This window comes from Heterodontus francisci, chromosome 12, assembly GCF_036365525.1.
Source record: "Heterodontus francisci isolate sHetFra1 chromosome 12, sHetFra1.hap1, whole genome shotgun sequence".
NCBI classification, from domain to species: domain Eukaryota; kingdom Metazoa; phylum Chordata; class Chondrichthyes; order Heterodontiformes; family Heterodontidae; genus Heterodontus; species Heterodontus francisci.
This window is the reverse complement of record NC_090382.1, coordinates 15,710,120-15,735,685: the sequence shown is the minus strand read 5'-3', so window position 1 is coordinate 15,735,685 and position 25,566 is coordinate 15,710,120. Positions and strand designations below refer to the sequence as shown.

General features: G+C 45.5%; 1 protein-coding gene across 8 annotated transcripts in view; it reads right to left on the bottom strand.

Annotated features, from left to right (window-relative positions):
* LOC137375763 (ran-binding protein 17-like) overlaps positions 1-25,566 on the bottom strand; it is a 1,067,965-nt gene that overhangs the window by 767,622 nt on the left and 274,777 nt on the right. For all 8 annotated transcript variants that reach the window (XM_068043152.1, XM_068043155.1, XM_068043154.1 and 5 more), the window contains one exon: positions 25,044-25,149. In XM_068043152.1, the coding sequence (XP_067899253.1) occupies positions 25,044-25,149 (106 nt within the window). The remainder of the gene's footprint in view (positions 1-25,043; positions 25,150-25,566) is intronic.

Below are 25,566 nucleotides of genomic sequence, written 5' to 3'. Positions count from 1 at the left end.
GCAGGTTGCCTCACATCCTTTAAAAAGTACCTGGATGAGCACTTGGCACATCATAACATTCAAGGCTATGGGCCAAGTGCTGGCAAATGGATTAGGTAGACAGGTCAGGTGTTTTAATGCATCGGTGCAGACTCGATGGGCCGAAGGGCCTCTTCTGCACTGTATTATTCTGTGATTGTAATTCTATACAGCCTTCCCCATAAAATACTGCTCCCAGATTTCACCACCCCACCTCCTCCCCCCCCACCCCGCCACCACCAGAACACTGCTCCCAGGTTCCTCCCCTCCCACCACCACCAAAACACTGCTCCCAGGTTCCTCCCCCACACCACCAAAACACTGCTCCTAGGATACCACACACCCCCGCCCCCCCACCACCAAAACACCGCTCCCAGGTTCTACCGCCCAAAACACCACTCCTGGCTTCTATCCACCCCTCCCCAAAAAACACTGCTCCTGGCTTCTATCCCCTGCCATTCGCTCCAATAGAATGAAAATCTGACTGCGTACGATCAGATTTTTGTTCATTCTGAGCCTGTTTCCTCCTCCTGAAGACCAATTTCACTCCCACCAGGAGCCAGAAAATCCACTGAGTATTGGAAGCCTGTTCAACCATGAAAGGGTTCAACGCCAAGCCAAACTGAGTCTTCGCCTGACATGCACATGAACTGGCCACAGGGTCGTGGATCAGGAGCAGGAAATGTAGCTGATTTTCAATCTCCCTGGCCTCAGAGAACTGAGGTCAACTCTAGCACTGCCAAAATAAAAGCAAAATACTGCATATGGAGTCATCGAGACATACAGCACCGAAACAAGCACTTCGGCCCACCGAGTCCACGCCGACCATCAACCACCCATTTATACTAATCCTACATTAATCCCATTTTCCCTCTCACATCTCCATCTTCCCTCAATTCTCCTACCACCTACCTACACTGGGGGCAATTTTTACAATGGCCAATTTACCTATCAACCCGCAAGTCTTTGGCATGTGGGAGGAAACCCACGCGGTCACAGGGAGAACTTGCAAACTCCGCACAGGCAGTTTCCAGAGTCGAACCCGGGTCGCCGGAGCTGTGAGGCTGCGGTGCTAACCACTGCGCTGCCCTCCCACTGTGCCGCCCTCATATGCTGGAAGTCTGAAATAAAAACAGAAAGTGCTGGAAATACTTAGCAGGTCAGGCAGCATCTGTGGAGAGAGAAGCAGAGTTAACCTTTCAGGTCTGTGACCCTTCATCAGGTCAGTTCTAATGAAAGGTCACAGACCTGAAACATTAACTCTGCTTCTCTCTCCACGGATGCTGCCAGATCTGCTGAGTATTTCCAGCACTTTCTGTTTTTATTCTATCACTTGCAATCATGCTCTGGCACTGGTCAAGATAAGTTCCTTCATATTCTGGTCTCTATCCATTCCTTAATGCAGCTGATCTTTAGGGATCCAGCATGACGATATTCTCCAGACAACTTTTCTACCAGGCTAACAACAGCAATGTTTAGTCACAACCTGGCCACACACAAGTTAAAGTTTGGCGCCACCATGTGGCAAACCAAATTTTTAAAAAAGTGACACATTAAAGATTCTCTAACTTTGCCACCTTTTGCTAAGTCCAAACCCAAGCCAGGGACAGGATGAGTAACAGCAGTATGTGTGATCCTGACCCGAGTTCTAAGATTTGCTTTTCTCATTAAATTAATTTAAAACCCACTAACAGCCTCCACAACATCAGACACAGACGTAAATAGAAAAAATTGGATTCCATTTTAAAAATCAGCTTTTGGTTGTCTGGATTTACCATGTGAAACTTGCAGTTTTGCTGTACAGTGACTTTCCTATGCTTTTCTTTTTATGAATTAGTTATTTGAGAACAAATCCAGCCACTGGTTTAACCAGCAAGAGGTAGTGTAATTGGTGTGAATTGACAGGCTGTGTACAAAGAGCAAAGAACAGTACAGCACAGGAACAGGCCATTCGGCCCTCCAAACCTGCGCCGATCTTGATGCCTGCCTAAACTAAAACCTTCTGCACTTCCGGTGTCCGTATCCCTCTATTCCTATCCTATTCATGTATTTGTCAAGATGCCTCTTAAACGTCTCTATGGTACCTGCTTCCACCACCTCCCCCGGCAACAAGTTCCAGGCACTCACCACCCTCTGTGTAAAGAACTTGCCTCGCACATCCCTCTAAACTTTGCCCCTCGCACCTTAAATCTATGCCCCCTAGTAACTGACTCTTCCACACTGGGAAAAAGCTTCTGACTATCCACTCTGTCCATGCCGCTCATAACTTTGTAAATCTCTATCATGTCGCCCCTCCACCTCCGTCGTTCCAGTGAAAACAATCCGAGTTTTTCCAACCTCTCCTCATAGCTAATGCCCTCCAGACCAGGCAAAATCCTGGTAAATCTCCCCTGTACCCTCTCCAAAGCCTCCACGTCCTTCTGGTAGTGTGGCGACCAGAATTGCACGCAATATTCTAAGTGTGGCCTAACTAAGGTTCTGTACAGCTGCAACATGACTTGCCAATTTTTATACTCTATGACCCGACCGATGTCTTCTTGACTACCTTATCCACCTGCGTTGCCACTTTCAGTGACCTGTGGACCTGTACGCCCAGATCTCTCTGCCTGTCAATACTCCTAAGGGTTCTGCCATTTACTGTATACTTCCCACCTGCATTAGACCTTCCAAAATGCATTACCTCACATTTGTCCGGATTAAACTCCATCTGCCATTTCTCCGCCCAAGTCTCCAACCGATCTATATCCTGCTGTATCCTCTGACAATCCTCATCATTATCCGCAACTCCACCAACCTTTGTGTCGTCCGAAAACTTACTAATCAGACCAGCTATATTTTCCTCCAAATCATTTATATATACTACAAACAGCAAAGGTCCCAGCACTGATCCCAGCGGAACACCACTCGTCACATCCCTCCATTCAGAAAAACACCCATCCACTGATACCCTCCGTCTTTTATGACCGAGCCAGTTCTGTATCCATCTTGCCAGCTCACCTCTGATCCCGTGTGACTTCACCTTTTGTATCAGTCTGCCATGCAGGACCTTGTCAAAGGCTTTACTAAAGTCCATATAGATAACACCCACTGCACTTCCCTCATCAATCATCTTCGTCACTTCCTCAAAAAACTCAATCAAATTAGTAAGACACAACCTCCCCTTCACAAAACCATGCCGTCTCTCGCTAATAAGTTCATTTGTTTCCAAATGGGAGTAAATCCTGTCCCGAATAATCCTCTCTAATAGTTTCCCTACCGCTGACGTAAGGCTCACCGGCCTATAATTTCCTGGATTATCCTTGCCACCCTTCTTAAACAAAGGAAAACATTGGCTATTCTCCAGTCCTCTAGGACCTCACCTGTAGCCAATGAGGATGCAAAGATTTCTGTCAAGGCCCCAGCAATTTCCTCCCTTGCCTCCCTCAGTATTCTAGGGTGGATCCCATCAGGCCCTGGGGACTTATCTGCCTTAATGCTTTGCAAGACACCCAACACCTCCTTCTTTTTGATAATGAGATGACTGAGACTATCTGCACTCCCTTCCCTAGGCTCATCATCCACCAAGTCCTTCTCTTTGGTGAATACTGATGCAAAGTACTCATTTAGCACTTCGCCCATTTCCTCTGGCTCCACACATAGATTCCCATCTCTGTCCTTGAGTGGGCCAACCCTTTCCCTGGTTAACCTCTTGCTCTTTATATACGTATAAAAAGCCTTGGGACTTTCCTTAATCCTGTTTGCCAATGACTTTTCATGACCCCTTTTAGCCCTCCTAACTCCTTGCTTAAGTTCCTTCCTACTGTCTTTATATTCCTCAAGTGCTTCATCTGTTCCTAGCCTTCCAGTCCTTACAAATGCTTCCTTTTTCTTTTTGACTAGGCTCACAATATCCCGCGTTATCCAAGCTTCCCGAAACTTGCCATTCTTCTAAGCATACTGCATATTCTCTGGTATTAGAATACACTAACTCAGTGTAGCAGAGATTAAAGGGAAAGATTTAGTCTCATAGAAAGATTCGGACAGACATGTGGGATGCAATTGCAACTGAAACAATGAGGTCCACTTGGGGCTCGCCGTCTTTAGGAGGGACTGCAACCAACCATTCAACCAATTTTTATGCAAACTTACAAACTTACTTGACCCCCTCCTTAGAATTGTATGGCAATTACTAAGCACAGTGGTCAAATGATTCAAAGGCAGGTCATGAGAAAACCATAGGTCACCCTCTGTTCCCACAGCACATACGAACATACGAATTAGGAGCAGGAGTAGGCCACTCGAACCCTCGAGCCTGCTCCGCCATTCAATAAGTTCATGGCTGAACCGATTTCTCCATATTTCCACCGACCCCCGATAACCTTCCACCCCCTTGCTTATCAAGAATCTATCTACCTCTGCCTTAAAAATATTCAAAGACACTGCTTCCACCATCTTTTGAGGAAGAGAATTCCAAAGACTCATGACCCTCTGACAGAAAACATTTCTCTTAATCTCTGTCTTAAATGGGCGACCTCTTATTTTTAAACAGTGACCCCGAGTTTGAGTTTCTCCCACAAGGGGAAACATCCTTTCCACATTCACCCTGTCAAGACCCCTCACGATCTTATATGTTTCAATCAAGTCGCCTCTTACTCTTCCAAATTCCAGCGGATACAAGCCTAGCCTGCCCAATCTTTCCTCATAAGACAGCCCACCCATTTCAGGTATTAGTCTAGTAAACCTTCTCTGTACTGCCTCCAACGCATTTACATCCTTCCTTAAATAAGGAGACCAGTACTGTAGAGAGTACTGCAGATGTGGTCTCACCAATGCCCTGTATAGATGAAGCATAACCTCCCTACTTGTGTATTCCATTCTCCTCGCGATAAATGATAACATTTCATTAGCTTTCCTAATTACTTGCTGTATCTGCATACCAGCCTTTTGCGAGTCATGCACTAGGACACCCAGATCCCTCTGCATCTCAGAGCTCCGCAGTCTTTCACCATTTGGATAATATGCTTCTTTTTTACTCTTCCTGTCAAAGTGGACAATTTCACACTTTCCCATATTATACTCCATTTGCCAGGTCTTTGCCCACTCACTTAATCTATCTATATCCCTTTGTAGCCTCCTTATGTCCTCTTCACAAGTTACTTTCCTACCTATCTTTGTGCCATCAGCAAATTTAGCCACCTTACCTTTGGTCCCTTCATCTATGTCATTTATATAAATTGTAAAAAGTTGAAGCCCCAGCACAGAAAATGACCCATTTATGCGTACTCTCTGTTTCCTGTTAGCTAACCAAACTTCATTCTTCATGGATCCTGGGACATACATCTTTCTCTATGAGCAGGTTTATAATAAAGTCCCGAAATATTCTGCACCGTGTGTGTGGGTCATGCAGAGAAAAATGCTACATCCTCCCAAAAACAATCGAAGTACCAAGATGACCTTTGACATGCTCGGCTGGGAACTGGCTTATGCAATGGGATTATAAGTCATAGTTTCAGATCATAACTGAAATTCCCCAGCAACTGGCCTTCTGGGTAGTTATCTTGTTCAATTATGCAGGTAATTAAACAATGAGGAAAATAGTGATAGATATCAGGAGGACAGACTGATAAAATAGACTCACACATGGTAGATGCAATTTAAAGCAGAGAAGTATGAAGTGATGCATTTTGGTAGGAAGAATGAGGAGTGGCAATATGTATTAAATGGTACAATTTTAAAGGGGGTGCAGGACAGAGGCAACTGGGGACGTATGTACACAAATCTTTGAAGGTGGCAGGACAAGTTGAGAACATGTACCTCAGACAATTGAATTAGAGAATTGGAGCCTTAATGACTGTGGTACACCACTGAACTGAATGTGGTTCCCTTATCTAAATGTACACAATCACACAAAAACTCTGCAGAAACCAACAACACAATAAAATTGTTACAGCTTCTCAACTTCTTTATACACGCATTCATTTTGCTCAGTGCTGAGCGGCGCATACACAAAATGCGAGGGAGGCTGCACTGAGTGGAACCTATAAAGGGACTCACGAGTGACAGCAGGAGAACAGCTCTCAGTAGAGCCTATAAAGGAGCAAGAGAGTGACCGCAGAAGACAAACCCTGAGTGGAATCCAGAAGGGAGTGCGGTCGTGACAGCAGGAGAGCAGCACTGAACAAAACCTATAAAGCAGCGTGGGAAGAAAGCATTTGTCAAAGTAAAAGGCTGGTTAACAAAATTTGAGACTCGTGGAATAGGAAGGTCAGTGTCAGGTTGGATAAAAACTGGCTTTAAGGACAGAAAACAGTGAGTCGTGATAAATATTTGTTTTTCAGACTGAAGGATGGTAGACAGTGGTGTTCCCCAAGGGTCAGTGCAAGGACAACTTCTTTTTTGACATATATAAATGAATTTGGCCTAACCATCAGCCTCAAGAAAACGAACATCATGGGGCAGGATGTCAGAAATGCTCCATCCATCAATATTGGCGACCACGCTCTGGAAGTGGTTCAAGAGTTCACCTACCTAGGCTCAACTATCACCAGTAACCTGTCTCTAGATGCAGAAATCAACAAGCGCATGGGTAAGGCTTCCACTGCTATGTTCAGACTGGCCAAGAGAGTGTGGGAAAATGGCGCACTGACACGGAACACAAAAGTCCGAGTGTATCAGGCCTGTGTCCTCAGTACCTTGCTCTACGGCAGCGAGGCCTGGACAACGTATGCCAGCCAAGAGCGACGTCTCAATTCATTCCATCTTCGCTGCCTTCGGAGAATACTTGGCATCAGGTGGCAGGACTATATCTCCAACACAGAAGTCCTTGAAGCGGCCAACATCCCCAGCTTATACACACTACTGAGTCAGCGGCGCTTGAGATGGCTTGGCCATGTGAGCCGCATGGAAGATGGCAGGATCCCCAAAGACACATTGTACAGCGAGCTCGCCACTGGTATCAGACCCACCGGCCGTCCATGTCTCCGTTATAAAGACGTCTGCAAACGCGACATGAAATCGTGTGACATTGATCACAAGTCGTGGGAGTCAGTTGCCAGCATTCGCCAGAGCTGGCGGGCAGCCATAAAGACAGGGCTAAATTGTGGCGAGTCAAAGAGACTTAGTAGTTGGCAAAAAAAAAAGACAGAGGCGCAAGGGGAGAGCCAACTGTGCAACAGCCCCAACAAACAAATTTCTCTGCAGCACCTGTGGAAGAGCCTGTCACTCCAGAATTGGCCTTTATAGCCACTCCAGGCGCTGCTTCACAAACCACTGACCACCTCCAGGCGCGTATCCATTGTCTCTCGAGATAAGGAGGCCCAAAAGAAATGACTTGGATATTATAATGCAAACTGAAATTTCAAAATGAGCCAATAATACCAAATTTGGAGGTGTGGCAAACAGTGAGGATGATACCAATCAACTGCAATACGACATAGATAGGCTCGCAGAATGGGCAGACACGTGGCAGATGGAATTTAGTATAGAGAAGTGTGAGATGATGCATTTTGGCAGAAGGATAGGGAGAGGCAATATAGACTAAATGGCACAGTTCTAAAGAGTGTATAGGGACAGAGAGACCTGAGGATTCATGTGCATAGATCTTTGAAGGTGACAGGACATATTGAGAGAGTAGTTAGCAAAGCATAGGGATCGTGGGCTTCATAAATAGAGGTATTAAGTACAAAAGAAGGGAAGTAATGCTGAACCTTTATAAAGCTCTGGTTAAGTAACAACTAGAGTATTGCATCCAGTTTTGGCACCACACTTTAGGATGAATGTGAAAATCCTTGAGAGTGCAGAGGAGATCAACAGATTGGTTCCAGGGATGAGGGACTTTAGCTACAAGGTTAGGCTGGAGAAGCTGATAGAGGTGTGCAAGATTATGACAGGTTTAGATAAGGCAGAAAACGAAAAGCAGTTCCCATTACCTGATGGCATAAGAACTCGGGACACATATTTAAGGTTTTTGGCAAGATACAGGGGGGATGTGAGATAGAACCTTTTTATATAGAGAGTGGCAATGATCAAACTCACACCTATGAGGGTGGAAGCGGAGATAATCAACAATTTCAAAAAGAAACTGGATAAGCACTTGAGGGGAATAAACTTGCTGGGCTATGGGGATTGAGCAGGGGTATAAGATGGACCGGACTGCTCTACAAATGGACTCAATGGGCCAAATGGCCTCCTTCTGTGCCATTATGATGCAATGACTCTATGAGTGATGGCAGGAGAGCAGCACTGAGTGGAATCTATAAAGGAGCGCAAGAGTGACAGCGGGAGAGCAGCTCTGATCAGGATCTATACAGGAGCTCAAAGAAGTGGCAGCGGGAGTGCAACACTGAGTAAGACTACAAGGAGAATGACAATGGGAGAGCAGCGCTGAACGCAGACTATATAAAGAGCCAGGAGTGGCAGTGGGAAAGCAATACTGAACAGAGACTATGTAAAGAGCACGACAGAAGCAGTGGGAAAGCAGTGCAGAATGGAGCCTAAATAAACAGTAGTAGGGAATGGAGAATACAGAGATGCCAGAAAAGTGAGAACGCAAGAAATACAAGCAGGACTAGACCATAGGCCCTTCAAGCTGTTCCGCCATTTAATATGATCACGGCTGATCTTCTGCCTCAACTTTTTCACCCACTAACCATATCCGTTGATTCCCTGAGAGACCAAAAATCTGTCAATCCTAGCCTTAAATATACTCAATGATGGAGCATCCACAATCCTCTGGGGTAGAGAATTCCAAAGATTTACAATCCTCAGAGGAAAGAAATTTCTCATCACCGTGCTAAATGATTGGCCCCTTATCCTAAAACTGTACACCCATGTTCTATATTCCCCAACCAGGGGAAACAGCCTTTACCCTGTTAAGCCCATTCAGAATCTTCTCTGTTTCAATGAGATCACCTCTTAACTTCAGAGAGTACATGCCCAATTTACTCAGCCTCTTATCATAGTGCGATCCTCTCCTCCCAGAAACCAATCTAATGAACCTTTGCTGTACCACCTCAAATGCAAGTTATGTCCTTCCATAGATAATGAGACCAAAATTGCACACAGTACCCCAAATGCATTCTCACCAAAGCGCTGCACAATTGTATTCTTGTACTCCAATCCTCTTGCAATAAAGGCCAACATGTCATTTGCCTTCCTAATTGCTAGCTGTACCTGCATGCTAACTTTCTGTGTTCCTTGTATAAGTACACCTGTCCCACTGAACATCAACATTTACAAGTTTCACACCTTTTAAAAATATTCTTTCTATTCTTAATGCCAAAGTGAATAACTTCACACTTCCCCACACTACACTCCATCTGCCACCTTGCTGCCCACTCATTTAGCCTGTCTATATCTCTCTGTAGCTTCTTTTGTATCCTCCTCACAGCCTACATTCCTACCTAGCTTTGTATCGCCAGCAAACTTAGATATATTAATCTCCGTCTCTTCGTCTTTTTGTGCAGCACTTTATTGAATGCCTTTTGGAAAACCAAGTTTACTACATTTACTGGTTCCCCTTTATTTACCCTACTCGTTACATCTCAAAAAACTCTAATAAATTTGTCAAACACGAATTCCCTTTCTTAAAATCATGTTGGCTTTGGCTGATGATTCTATGATTTTCGAAACCTTCATAATAGATCCCAGCAGTTTTCCAATGACTGATGTCAGGCTAACTGGCCTGTAGTTCCCTGTTTTCTCTCTCACTCCTTTCTTGAACAGCAGTCTTACATTTGCTAGCTTCTAATCAGTTGGGACCATTCTAGAATCTAGGGAATTTTGGAAAATCAGAACCAGTGCATCCATTATCTCTGCAGCTACCTCTTTTAGAACCCTGGGATGTAGGCCATCAGGTCCTGGGAATTTGTCAGCTTTTAGTCCCTGAAGTTTCTCCAATACTTTTATCATTGATGATATTAATTACCTTACGTTCCAAACTCTTATTCGCCCAGTAATTATCCTTATTTCTGGAGTATAATTTGTGTCTTCTACTGTGAAGACAGACACAAAATATTTGTTCAACTTCTCTGCCATTTCCTTATTCCCCATGATAATTTCTCCTGTCTCTGCCTCGAAGGGACCAACGTTTACTTTAGCTACTCTCCCCCTTTGTATATACTTGTAAAAGCTCTTACAATCTGTTTTTATATCCCTGCCTAGCTTTGCCCTGTTGCAATTCTGAGAGGCCAACGGCCACAGAAATAGGCTCAGCTGCCATGTTAATCACTTTTCCATAGGTTCTGACTATGATTTACCTCCATGTAAACACTTAACACATTCCTAAATGTAGCATGATTAGTTAATTCTTCTCAATAATTGGCTTAATTGCTGTTTCACTGGCCAAGACACAAAGGATCACTTTCATGATAACAAAAGATACAAATTGACATCAGTAATGCCCAAATAAGACTCAATGCTGAGAATTCTATTTTCCATCTGATCAGTTTTGTCCCAATAGGTGCCTTGTACAAAATCAATTCCACAAATCCTGCCAACATCGATTAATGTGTTCATCAAACACAGCTCAAGCAAGCAATAAAAATAAACCTCTCTAATCACAATTGGAGATTTTCTTTTTGTCATTGCTTACAGTTTTAGACTGTTATATATACAAGCACAATATACGTAACGATGCCAATGCCTTGGCGGGTAGCATGGAGGACAAACAAAAATAAAATTTCTGAATGGGGCTTGCACCCATGTGGCCTGCTCTGAAGCACTGTCCTTGGAGAACTGCTGTAGTAAGTCATCTGAACCATGCCCAGAAGGGTAATCAGATTGCGGAGTTATGGCTCACTCTATGAAAACCATAAATAAGGCAGAAGTTTGAGTTTGTGGTTTCTCTAACTTTGCCTCTGAATATTCAGCGTTAGAATGGGAAAACAATTTAAAAAAACAAAATCTTTTGCAGATGTTACACTGAGGGACTATTGAAAGCTGAAAGAATTCTTCCAAGAAAGGTTTAGCAAAACATTGGTCCATGACAGCGAAGTGTGCAGGCCTGATTCCCAAGCATTTATCCCCTGCCTCTCCGCCTCAGAATAAAACTAGCCCAATTGAAAGAAATTAAAACCCCAAACAATAGCAGTGGATGCTGTAATTTTCCTTCTCTCTATTCATTATATGGCACATTGAATGTAATTTGTGTTAACTGACAGGAGGAAAACAAAACAAAATCAGAGTTAAGCTTGTTACCTGCTTAATATTCTTATTCATGGTGGTCTTCAGTCAGAAATAACATATAAATAAGGAAAGATAGAAATCCAATAACTACAGATTCCTGCCATCTTCAGGCACAAATCTTCAGACTGGCATAATATGCAGATGTAAATTCCAGTAAATCATGTAATATTTCAATCTGCAGTCATAGGTTTTCAAAAGGATTGAGTACTCAATCTTTGAGGGAAAAATGATCACTTGCTCATTTGTCCTTGCTACTTATTGAAAGCGTCTGCAATTAGGATACATTTTATTTTGAATTTTACGAGCTATTGTTTTACTTTGCTTCACTTCAAAAGAAAAAAATTCACAGGTTAAAATCCAGTATGACAGCAGTGAACTGCCTGTTAATATGACTTTACACAGCAGTGTGCAAAAAAAAAAGGCGAAAGCATGACATCCTTCTCATCACTTTTATCTTAACTTTATATAAATTTTTGTGGTATGTATCATCACAGGTTGAAGATGCAATTTGTTTTGCTTGAAGCCAGCACTGCATAAAGTGAATAAAAACAGAACCATGAAAAATTTCGAGAAGAAACCCAGGCATCTCTGAAAATTGGCAGAATAAGAAATACAAGTTCCACACACCATGTCTTACGATCACATCAGGTTTTTACTACATTGACAAGTTATGAAATTAACACACACAGTTTCAATTTATTGACTGCAGATCAATCTCTTAAGTTCAAACAAATAAGAATCTTCATATTTTTTCTCTACACTCTGATAACAGAATAGCTTTCCTGGCATTCACCAACAAATTGTGGAACCAAAGGAAACCCAACAGGAATCATTTCAACTTTACTGTAAAGTCAAATATGGATTTATGAAAGGGAAATCATGTTTAACAAATCTGTTGGAGTTTTTGAGGATGTAATTAGCAGAATACATAAGGGGAAACCGGTGGATGTGGTATATTTAGATTTCTGATAAGGTCCCACACAAGAGGTTAGTAAACAAAATTAGAGGACATGGGATTGGGGTAATACATGGATTGGGTATGATTGAGAATTGGTTAATGGACAGAAAACAGAGAGTAGTAATAAATGGGTCATTTTCAAGTTGGCAGACTGTGGCCAGTGGGGTACCGCAAGGATCAGTGCTTGGGCCCCAGCTAGTCACAGTCTATATCAATGATTTGGATGTGGGGATTAAATGTAATATTTCCAAGTTTGCTGATGACACAAAACTAGGCGGAAGTGTGAGTTGTGAGGAGGATGCAAAGAGGCTTCAAGGGGATTTGGACAGCCTAAGTGAATGGGCAAAAGCTTGGCAAGTGGAATACAATGTGGAGAAATAAGAGGTTTCCCGACCACTTTGGTATGGAAAACAGAAATACAGAGTATTTCTTAAATGGAGAGAGACTGGGAAGTGTTGAACTTCAAAGGACTTGGGTGTCCTTGTTCATGAGTCACTAAAGCTAACATGCAGGTACAGCAAGCAATTAAGAAGGCAAATGGTATGTTGGCTTTTATTACAAGAGGATTTGAGTACAGGAGTAAAGATGTCTTACTGCAATTATATAGAGCCTTGGACAGTTTTGGTCGTCTTAACTTAAGAAAGATATACTTGCCATAGAGGGAGTGCAAAGAAGGTTCACCAAACTAATTCCTGAAATGGAGGGATTGTCCTATGAGGAAAGATTAAATAGACTGGGCCTTTATTCTCTGGAGTTTAGAAGAATGAGAGGTGATCTCATTCAAATATACAGAACTCTTACAGTATGATTCCCCTAGCTTGTCAGCCTAGAGCCAGCGGACATAGTCTAAGAATAAGGGCAGGCCACTTAGGACTGAGATGAGCAGGAATTTCTTCACTCTGGTATTCTCTGCCCCAGATGGCTGTGGAGGCTCAGTCCTTCAATATATTCAAGACTGAGATCAATAGATTTCTACACATTAAAAATATCAAGTGTTACGGGGATAGTGTAGAAAAATAGTGTTGAAGTACATCAGCCATGATCTCACTAAATGGCGGAGCAGGCACGAAGGGCCTACTCCTGCTCCAATTTCTTATGTTCTTATAAGTAGGAGCTGCTGTATGGAGGGCAGTGGAGATCAGGAGGGAAAGGTATCACCAGCACAAGATTCTGCAATGTTGGCAGTGAGACCAGCCAGACTGTTCTACATTTTACTTCTCTCACCAATTATTTCCCCTCCTCTCCATACAGGGTTAGGATTCCAAACAACACCATTCACCCTCTGGTACTTCATCAGGGTCCATTAATGATGTGCGAGTATACATAGCATGTTTAGCTGAAAGGCATGATGGACAAATAAAGCAACAGTTAGATAACTATATACAAACCTTCCCCAATTGTTCAATGGGTAAATCTACCACCTCTTCTGCTCTCCTCTTCCTCCTCCTCCCCGGGATGCTGCTCTCCTTCTCCTCCACCCCGGGATGCTGCTCTCCTCCCCCACGCCCCCAGCGATGCTGCTCTCCTCCCCCACGCCCCCAGCGATGCTGCTCTCCTCCCCCACGCCCCCAGCGATGCTGCTCTCCTCCCCCACGCCCCCAGCGATGCTGCTCTCCTCCCCCACGCCCCCAGCGATGCTGCTCTCCTCCCCCACGCCCCCAGTGATGCTGCTCTCCTCCTCCTCCTCCCCGCAGTGATGCTGCCCTCCTCCCCGCAGTGATGCTGCTCTCCTCCTCCTCCACCCCGGGATGCTGCTCTCCTCCCCCACGCCCCCAGTGATGCTGCTCTCCTCCTCCTCCTCCCAGTGATGCTGCTCTCCTCCTCCTCCCCACAGTGATGCTGCTCTCCTCCTCCTCCCCACAGTGATGCTGCTCTCGTCCTCCTCCTCCTCCCAGTGATGCTGCTCGCCTCCCCCTCCCAGTGATGCTGCTCTCGTCCTCCTCCTCGTGATGCTGCTCTCGTCCTCCTCCTCCCAGTGATGCTGCTCTCGTCCTCCTCCTCCCAGTGATGCTGCTCTCGTCCTCCTCCTCCCAGTGATGCTGCTCTTGTCCTCCTCCTCCCAGTGATGCTGCTCTCGTCCTCCTCCTCCCAGTGATGCTGCTCTCGTCCTCCTCCTCCTCCCAGTGATGCTGCTCTCCTCCTCCTCCTCCCAGTGATGCTGCTCTCCTCCTCCTCTCCCCAGTGATGCTGCTCTCCTCCTCCTCCTCCTCCTCCCAGTGATGCTGCTCTCCTCCTCCTCCTCCCCACAGTGATGCTGCTCGCCTCCTCCTCCTCCCCGCAGTGATGCTGCTCGCCTCCTCCTCCCCGCAGTGATGCTGCTCGTCTCCTCCTCCCAGTGATGCTGCTCGCCTCCTCCTCCCAGTGATGCTGCTCTCCTCGACCCCCCAGTGATGCTGCTCTCCTCCTCCTCCTCCCAGTGATGCTGCTCTCCTCCTCCTCCTCCCAGTGATGCTGCTCTCCTCCTCCTCCTCCCCCCAGTGATGCTGCTCTCCTCCTCCTCCTCCCCCCAGTGATGCTGCTCTCCTCCTCCTCCTCCCCCCAGTGATGCTGCTCTCCTCCTCCCCCCAGTGATGCTGCTCTCCTCGACCCCCCAGTGATTCTGCTCTCCTCGACCCCCCCAGTGATGCTGCTCTCCTCGACCCCCCAGTGATGCTGCTCTCCTCGACCCCCCCAGTGATGCTGCTCTCCTCCTCCTCCCAGTGATGCTGCTCTCCTCCTCCTCCCAGTGATGCTGCTCTCCTCCTCCTCCCAGTGATGCTGCTCTCCTCCTCCTCCCAGTGATGCTGCTCTCCTCGACCCCCGCAGTGATGCTGCTCTCCTCCTCCTCCCCAGTGATGCTGCTCTCCTCCTCCTCCCCAGTGATGCTGCTCTCCTCCTCCTCCCCAGTGATGCTGCTCTCCTCCTCCTCCCCAGTGATGCTGCTCTCCTCCTCCTCCCCAGTGATGCTGCTCTCCTCCTCCTCCCCAGTGATGCTGCTCTCCTCCTCCTCCCCAGTGATGATGCTCTCCTCCTCCTCCCCAGTGATACTGCTCTCCTCCTCCTCCCAGTGATGCTGCTCTCCTCGACCCCCCAGTGATGCTGCTCTCCTCCTCCTCCCAGTGATGCTGCTCTCCTCGACCCCCCAGTGATGCTGCTCTCCTCGACCCCCCAGTGATGCTCTCCTCCTCCTCCTCCCCCCAGTGATGCTGCTCTCCTCCTCCTCCCAGTGATGCTGCTCTCCTCCTCCTCCCAGTGATGCTGCTCTCCTCCTCCTCCCAGTGATGCTGCTCTCCTCCTCCTCCCAGTGATGCTGCTCTCCTCCTCCTCCCAGTGATGCTGCTCTCCTCAACCCCCCAGTGATGCTGCTCTCCTCCTCCTCCCCCCAGTGATGCTGCTCTCCTCAACCCCCCAGTGATGCTGCTTTCCTCGACCCCCCAGTGATGCTGCTCTCCTCCTCCTCCCCCCAGTGATGCTGCTCTCCTCCTCCTCCCCCCAGTGATGCTGCTCTCCTCCTCCTCCCCCCAGTGATGCTGCTCTCCTCAACCCCCCAGTGATGCTGCTCTCCTCCTCCTCCCAGTGATGCTGCTCTCCTCAACCCCCCAGTGATGCTGCTCTCCTCCTCCTCCCCCCAGTGATGCTGCTCTCCTCGACCCCCCCAGTGATGCTGCTCTTGTCCTCCTCCTCCCAGTGATGCTGCTCTCGTCCTCCTCCTCCTCCCAGTGATGCTGCTCTCCTCCTCCTCCTCCCAGTGATGCTGCTCTCCTCCTCCTCCTCCCAGTGATGCTGCTCTCCTCGACCCTCTAGTGATGCTGCTCTCCTCCTCCTCCTCCTCCCAGTGATGCTGCTCTCCTCCTCCTCCTCCCAGTGATGCTGCTCTCCTCCTCCTCCTCCCAGTGATGCTGCTCTCCTCCTCCTCCTCCCAGTGATGCTGCTCTCTTGCTCCCAGTGATGTAGCACCCCTCCTTCCCTGAAACGGCCCTCAGTCTCAACACCCCTGCACCCCTTGCTTGTGACGGCATCAGCCCATGAAACACACCGCTGCTCACATGCAACACCTTCCGGCCATGAAGCCGCACTCCACCCCTTGACTACAACAGCCCCTGCCCGCTAAGCCTCTCCACCCCTCACTTGCAATGCCCGTCCGCCCACGATGCAACTCCATCCCTCACCTGTAGTGTCCCTCTGCCCCTCACCTGTAGTCCCCTTCTGCCCCTCACCTCTAGTGCTTCTCTGCTCCTCACCTCCAGTGCCCCTCTGCCCCTCACCTCTAATGCCCATCCGTCCCTCACCTCCAGTGCCCCTCAGCCCCTCACCTGTAATGCCCCTCTGCCAAACACCTGTAATGCCCTTCTGCCAAGCACTTGTAATGCCCCACTGCCAATCACCTGTAATGTCTTTCTGCCCCATGCCAGTGATGCTGCCCTCTTCCTTACCTCAAAATTAATTTTTCCTCTTCCCATCAGCTGTGATACCACACCCCCCAATGACTCTGAAGTCCACTTCTTCCCTCGGGACAGGCAGAGTGCTGATACTGACTGTCCCAGCTTTCAAATGAGGAATGGCCATTTGGACAATGTACCAAAGGCTGGCGTCACTTTCAAGCCACTGGCAAGGGTTAGGCAGCTGAGCAACAGGCACAAAGAAACCTTAAGACTGTACTAAAAGCTGAGAAAGACGTCAATAATGAAGCAGAATTGTGTGCTCTCAGTTAGACCTGACTGACTGATAGCTTCTATTCTGGGATATGCAATTTCTTATATTCTTGCACGTTATTCACATCACACCTCATGTTTCCTTGGCTGATCAAATATGGACAGTGCAGGTTCTCTCTGTTACAGCACAGTAAGGAAGGGACATCCAATACGAAACACATAAGCAACTTTAATTGTTGCTTTAATTGAAAATAGCTTTAATTGTTAGAAAACATAATAAATTGACGCACTCGTACACAAAGCTCAGAGCACACATCACAGTAGCACAGAGTAGTGAAATGTTAAATATGGGAATCCCAGTATAATTTTCAAAATTAAGATGGTGCAGGTGGAAGGGCTTTAGATTCTTGGGACATTGGGACCGGTTCTGGAGAAGTGGGGGCTACACAGGCCAGATGGGTTACACCTCAGCAGAGCTGTGATCAATGTCCTTGCGAGGCGATTGGTGAGTGCTGTTGGGGAGGGTTTAAACTAACTTGGCAGGAGCATGGGAACCAGGATGTAGCAACTGAAAGGAGAAAGAAGGTGCAAAAAGTATTAGGAGAGACAGATAGCACTAGAGTAAGAAATAGTAAAGCATTAGGTGGGACCAGAGTAAGAGGAAATGCAATAAGGTCTAAATTAGGTTTACAATACATGTATTTGGTACAGGGTGGCACAGTGGTTAGCACCGCAGCCTCACAGCTCCAGCGACCCAGGTTCAGTTCTGGGTACTGCCTGTGTGGAGTTTGCAAGTTCTCCCTGTGTCTGCGTGGGTTTCCGCCGGGTGCTCCAGTTTCCTCCCACAGCCAAAGACTTGCAGGTTGATAGGTAAATTGGCCATTGTAAATTGCCCCTAGTGTAGGTAGGTGGTAGGAGAATGGTGGGAATGTGGTAGGGAATATGGGATTAATGTGGGATTAGTATAAATGGGTGGTTGTTGGTCGGCACAAACTCGGTGTGCCAAAGGGCCTGTTTCAGTGCTGTCTATCTAAATAAATAAATATTTAAATGTACACAGCATGGTAAATAAGGTTGGGAGCTGCAGGCGCAGATGGCTACATGGGAGTATGAGGTCATGGCAATAATGGAGACCTGGCTCAAAAAGGGTAGGGCTGAGTATTAAATAGTCCTGGATTCAATATGTACAGGAAAGACAGGAAAGGAGAGAAAGGAGGAGAGGTGGCAATACTGATGAAGGACAGAATCGGTTTGGTTAGAGGTAAGAAACAATAAAGCTACCATTGTGGAACCTGAGGTGAGCCACCCTCGGACAAGGGGTGTGGGTTTACCTGGTCAGTATATTTCTCACACTAACTGTTCCTTAGGAATGTGTCATGTCTGGGTGATGAGATAAGAAGAGTGTTGTTGAAGCATAATGTCTCTTTCTGTTATTGCGCTGTACCAGCTGCAAGGCCAATGGTGAGATAGATTGAGGGCGGCACAGTGGCGCAGTGGTTAGCACCGCAGCCTCACAGCTCCAGGGACCCGGGTTCGATTCCGGGTACTGCCTGTGTGGAGTTTGCAAGTTCTCCCTGTGTCTGCGTGGGTTTTCTCCGGGTGCTCCGGTTTCCTCCAACAAGCCAAAAGACTTGCAGGTTGATAGGTAAATTGGCCATTATAAATTGTCACTAGTATAGGTAGGTGGTAGGGAAATATAGGGACAGGTGGGGATGTTTGGTAGGAATATGGGGTTAGTGTAGGATTAGTATAAATGGGTGGTTGATGTTCGGCACAGACTCGGTGGGCCGAAGGGCCTGTTTCAGTGCTGTATCTCTAATCTAATCTAATCTAATATGTAAACGAAGGATTAAAAATTACTGTATCTTATTTGTTTAGAGCAAAAACTGAATATTATTGGCGCTTTAGAATGCAAATTAAGGATAGGATTGAACTATTGCTGTAAGATTATTAGTTGCAGAACAGTATAACTGCCATTGTTTTACTGAAATTCTTCAGAACATCGCACTGAGTCTCAATGTGAGCTCTACTGTGTTTGTTCTCCTTGTGCACAAGTTAATAAAAGTCGGTTACGAGTACTCCCCGTGCCAAGAATGATTATTTTACTACAGTTTCTTCGACACCATCACACTACTGGGTGCATTCTTTAGGCCACTGATCCAAAGAGCTGAATGGCCTCCTTCTGTTCCTTAAAGACTCTATAACTGTATAAAGGGAAAGATATAGAGAAGCAAATTTGCAGGGAAATTACAGCGAGGTGCAAAAGCTGTACAGTTGTGATAATGGGGGACTTTAATTATCCTAATACAGACTGGGATAGTAAGAGTGTAAAGGGGAGAGAAGGGGGAAGAGTTTTTGGAGTATGATCAGGAGAATTTTCTTCATCAGTATGTTTCCGGTCCAATGATGAAGGAGGCACTGCTCGATCTGGTTCTGGGAAATGAGTTGGGTCAAGTGGATCAAGTGTCACAGAGTCATAGAGTCATTTACAGCACAGAAGGAGGCCATTTGGCCAATCGAGTCGATGCCAGCTCTCCACGGAGCTATGCTGTCAGCCCCACTCCCCGGCTTGATCCCCAAAGCCTTCCAAGTCTATTTCTCTCAGGGGGCCATCCAACTTCCTCTTGAAGTCATAGTCAGTAGGGGAACATTTAGGGAACAGTGATCATTTTATCATAAGGTTTAGGTTAGCTATGGAAAAGAACAAGGAGCAATCTAGAGTCAAAATATTAACTGGAAGGCCAATTTCAGTGGGGAGAGAACAGATCCAGCTTGGGTAAATTGGAATCAAAGACTGGCAGGCAAAACTGTAACAGAACAATAGGCCACCTTTAAAGAGGAGATGGTCTGGGTGCAGTCGCAATACATTCCCACAAGGGAAATAGAAAGGACAAGCAAAGCCAGAGCTCCCTGGATGATGAAAGAGATAGACAGTAAGATGAAGCAGAAAATGGGTCTCTATAACAGGTTGATAATACAGGTGAGAACCAGGCTGAGTAAAGAAAGTTCAAAGGGGAAGTGAAAAAGAAAATAAGAGAAGCAAAGAGAAAGTATAAGAGACTGGCAGTTAAGGTAAAAGGGAATCCAAAATGCCTCTATAGGCGTATAAATAGCAAAAAGGTAGTAAGAGGACAAATGGGGCCAATTAGGGACCAAAAAGGGGATCTATGCATGGAGGCAGAGGGCACAGCGGAGGTACTAAATGAGAACTTTACATCTGTTTTTACCAAGGAAGATGATGCTGCCCAAGCTGTAGTGAATGAGGAGGTAGTTGAGATACTGGGTGGGCTCAAAAATTGATAAAGAGAAGGTATTAGAAAGGCTAGCTGTACATAAAAGTTGATAAATCACCAGGAACGGACAGGATGCATCTGAGGATACTGAGGGAAGTAAGGGAGGAAATAGCAGAGGCACTGGCCATAATTTTCCAATCCTCCTTACATATGAGGTTGGTGCCAGAGGACTGGAATATTGCAAATGTTACACCTTTGTTCAAAAAAGGGTGTAAGGATAAACCCAGCAACTACAGGCCAATCAGTTTAACCTCGGTGGTGGGGAAGCTTTTAGAAACGATAATCCAGGACTAAATTAACAGTCACTTGGACAAGTGTGGATTAATTAAGGAAAGCCAGCACAGATTTGTTAAAGGCAAATCATGTTTAATTCTCTTGATTGAATTTTTTTGAAGAGGTACCAGAGAGGGTTGAGGAAGGGTAATGGAATTGACGGGGTATATATGGACTTCCAAAAGGCGTTTGATAAAGTGCCACATAATAGACTTGCCAGCAAAGTTGAAGCTCAGGGAATAGAAGGTACACTGGCAGCACGGATATGAAGTTGGCTGAGCGACAGGAAAGAGAGTGTAGTGGTGAATGGTTGTTTTTCAGACTGGAGGACTATATAGTGGGGTTCCCCAGGGGTCGGGACAAGAACCACTGCTTTTCTTGATACATATTAATGACCTAGAAATGGGTATACAGGGCACAATTTCAACATTTGTAAATGACACAAAACTTGGAAGTATTGTGGACTGTGAAGAGGAAGTTAAAGACAGGCTGATTGAATGGGAAGCCATATGACAGATGGAATTTAATGCAGAAAAGTGTGAAATGATACATTTTGGTAGGAGGAATGAGCAGAGGCAATATATAATAAAGGGTGCAATTCCAAAGGGGGTGGAGGAACAGAGGGACCTGGGGGTATATGTGCACAAATCATTGAAGGTGGCAGGACCGGTTGAGAAAGCAGTTGAAAAGGTATACGAGAACCTCGGGGAGTGTTATAAACAGAGGCATAAAGTACAAAAGCAAGTAAGTTGTGAACCTTTACAAACACTGGTTCGTCCTCAACTGGAATATTGTGTACAATTTGGGGCACCACACCATAGGAAGGATGTGAAGGTTTGAGAGAGAGTGCAGATGAGGGACTTCAGTTACATGGACAGATTGGTGAAGCCGGGGCTGTTTTCCTTAAAGAGAGGAGATTTGATCGAGATGTTCAAAATCACGAGGGGGTTGAGATAGAACAGGTACAGAGAAACTATTCCCATTGGCGGAAGGGTCACAAACCAGTGAACACTGATACAAGGTGAATGGCAAAAGGAGCAATGGCGACATGTGAATAAATGCTTTTATGCAGTGTGTGGCTCGGATCAGAAATGCACTGCCTGAGCATGTGGTGGGGACAGATTCAAGAGCGATTTTCAAAAAGGATTTGGATAAGCTCTGAAAGAGAAAACAAAACTTGCAGGGCTAAGGGGAAAGGGCTGGGATGTGGGACTAGCCGATTTATTCTTGCAGAGAGACAGCAAGGACACGATGGCCAAATGGCCTCCTTCTGTGCTGTAACCATTCTTTGGGCTGGATTTTGTTCACCCCCCCAGGTGTCGGGTTCTGTGGTGGGGGAGGGGGCCTGAAAATGGCTCCAGATGAGGCCTGCCATGGAAATCAACATCATGAGGGCCCGGCCCGATCCTCACAGTGTGTTGAGGCTCCGTGGTGACCCCCCACCGCTGGACTACGGGACCTCAATTAAAATATTTAAATCTATAAAATGAATACATTTAAATAGATTTACCTGCGATCTTGAGGGCCCACCGTGAAATTTGGCGCGGCGGCCAGCACTCCCACACCTTCAAATCCCCATCCGGGGAAAAGCGGCGCCAAACAGGTGTAGAGGAGGAAGGAAGTAAAATTTTCAGTGCAGTGGTGGAGGCAGGGGGGTGGGGGGGGGGGGTGCGGAATAGGGTCAAATAAATGTAATGGGTGTAGGGGACAGTGGGAAGGGTTAACCTTTAAACTTTGTGCAGTTTGGGGGGAAAGGCCAGATTGAAAAGGTTAAGTGTTTGGGGTGGGGGGGAAGAGCAAATAGTTCCTGAAATTATTATTGGGGGGGGGGGGGGGGGGGAAGGGGCGTTATAAATTTATTTATTTAATTTTGAGGGGTTATTTCTTTAAACATTTAAATGTGCCAGCAGGGCTGACTGCCCTTTATAAATGGTGCCAGCGCCTGCACGCATGCAGCTGACACCATTTCCGGCAACGGACAGCCCGCCCCTCCATGTGATTGGAGGGGGGCGGGGTGGTATCCCAACCATTTAAATGAGCTGCCACGTGGGAGACTGCAGCGGCTCTTTGTCATCTGAGATCGGCAGCTAGCTCTTAAAATCCAGCCCTATGATTCTCTGATTCAAGTAAAACTCATCATCACCCTAAGTCTAATACTCTATTCCCAATATGAAATCAAAATACTATGGATGCTGGAAATATGAACATATGAATTAGGAGCAGGAGTAGGCCACTTGGCCCTTCGAGCCTGCTCCGCTATTCAATAAGTTCATGGCTGAACTGATTATTTCACATTTCCACCTACCCCCTATAACCTTCCACCCCCTTACTTATCAAGAATCTATCTACCTCTATATGAACATACGAATCTAAACTAAAAACAGAAATACTCTGTCAGTCAGGCAGCATCTGTGGAGAGAGAAACAGAGTTACCATTTCCATTCAGTGACCTTTCAACAGAGCTGCAAAAAGAAAGATATGTAATAGGTTTTAACAAGTGAAAGGAGGAGGTGGGAAAACGAACATCAAGGGAAGGTCTGTGATAGGGTGGAAGGCAGGAGAGATTAAATGACAAAAACAAGAAATGCTGGATTCACTCAGCAGGTCTGGCAGCATCTGTGGAAAGAGAAGCAGAGTTAACGTTTCGGGTCAGTGACCCTTCTTCGGAACTGACAAATATTAGAAAAGTCACAGATTATAAACAAGTGAGGTGGGGGTTGGGCAAGAGATAACAAAGGAGAAGGTGCAGATTGGACCTGTTTTTTTCAGGTTGTTTTTCTTCAGGTTTGCACTTGCTGATGTTCTATATTCAGTATATTCACACCTAATCTGTACTAATGCTTTGTCTTTCAAAACACCATTAACATATTGTTTGCCTTTGCTCTGTGACCTTTTGGTCAGCTATGTGGCCTGGTCCAATCTGCACCTTCTCCTTTGTTATCTCTTGCCCAACCCCCACCTCACTTGTTTATAATCTGTGACTTTTCTAATATTTGTCAGTTCCGAAGAAGGGTCACTGACCCGAAACGTTAACTCTGCTTCTCTTTCCACAGATGCTGCCAGACCTGCTGAGTGAATCCAGCATTTCTTGTTTTTGTTTCAGATTTCCAGCATCCGCAGTATTTTGCTTTGAGATTAAATGACAAAAAGGTTGGTGTTACAAGCCAGGGGGACAAGTAAAGAAACAAAAGATGTGTCTAGAGGAGGTGTGAATGGCAGAATGATGAACTGCTGTTGCCCGCTGCCGCACTTTATTTCAAATGCCTGGCAATTAGATTAGTGCAGTAACAGGAATATTCAAATAAGCCACGAGTCACAGTCACACAAGGGAACATCTCTTCACCTTTAAAAAAATCAGCTACAACTAGCCTTCAAGAAAATAAGCTTTCACATGAAACAGCAGCCACACATGGCCCAGACACTTCCTTTGAGAAAAAAAAGCATAAAAGCAGTATTTTAGCAACCTATTTGTTTCTAACCGATGTGTCCACATCTGGACACATCAAATGAACTCAGCTGTAACTGAATCTCTCAGAAACTAACAGCTCATCTTAAAACTTTTCTGCCTCAATTTCAACAAACAGAAAAAGTTGAATCTAACAGATTGATTTTGACAGGTTTAGGTCCCAACAACCAATTGACCTGCTTAGTTTTGATGATTCAAGTCCAGCTTTCCAAGAGATATGATTGGTTGTTAATTATAACACAGTGAAAAAGATGCTGTTTTATTTGATAAAGCACTAAAATGCTGATACATGGATTGAAAAACTGATCACATGCCAAAAATGCTGACAATTCCCATGTATACTAATGTATAGTGTTTTGTTCTGAAATGATTTGACAAACCTAAGCTTTTCACCTTTAAAGAGGACAGTTGAGAGGGACATCGCAACTGTATATAAGATAGCAAAAGTATAAAATAGTTAAGTCTAGAACACAGTTTTGAATTAAAATATGACAGTAGGACAAGTTCGAAGAGCAAAAATGTCTCCAGTGCTGCATCACATCCCAAAATGGCTTACCATCAATCGTTTACATTTGCGGTATGGTCACACCTGGGTCCCACAAATGGCAAATAAGACGAATGGCTAGATAATTTGGTTTTGGTGCTGTTGGATGAATGCAGAACACCAGGACAACTCCCTAATCTACTTTGGATAATGATCAAAGAATCGTTAACATCCAACAGACAGGCAGGCCAGGCCTCGATTGAACATCTCATCTGAAATATCTCACCTCCAATGATGTCGCACTCCATTAGTACTGCACTAAATTCTATACTCAGATTCCAACCAACAACCTTCTGACTAGAGGCAGCACTGCTAACAACTGAATACAGTATAGTGAGCAACTGCTGGTACTTGGTAAATATTCCTCTAGTCAATGAAACCAGTCACCCTCTCCATGAAGAAGGGTCGCTGACCCGAAACGTTAACTCTGCTTCTCTTTCCACAGATGCTGCCAGACCTGCTGAGTGATTCCAGCATTTCTTGTTTTTGTGACCCTCTCCATTGAGACTGGTTACTGGTAATCATTGTCAAAACATTATCCGAAAAGCAGAGAAACAAAGATCCTTGGAGTTTCTGATCCTTCCATCTGTGATCAGCAACTAGAGACAAAGCTCATGCCATGTACACTTCATACTATAATATACATATTTCATCACAAATGGAATTTCCAAGCATACTTGAAGGAACTATGACTTACCGATAAACTAATTCTCCGTCCATAGTGTCTTGTTCATCAGTGCAAGTAAAAGTTAACCTGCCTCCAATTACAGCACCAACTATATATATCAGCCAAGCCAAGCGACCTGAAGATATAAAGAACAAATGTTCCATTCTTCAACATTATAAAGAATGTTTGCCATCAAATTATGAAATACATTAACAGGCTCTCTAACTGCAAGGCCCAGACTGATCCTGCAGAACTGGACACAAACATGACTGTCAGACATCACAAGGATCTATATTCTATTTGGTGCAGCTTACTTAGCCTCAGTGGGATAGGTCAAATTAAGACATCAGAATCCTGATGAAAATTGAAACCCTGTCTTCAGCAGGCTGAAAACTTTAAGGTCCAGTGCATTGCATCATGTCAACTGTTGGGTCCAATAAGAGAAAACTCTAGATGCAATTAACTTAAGTACAGCTAACTTGAATGTATTTTGGTTCAGTACCTTTAGCCTAAGATCAGTTCTGTTACAAGCTTGTTTTTGGGATTGCTTACT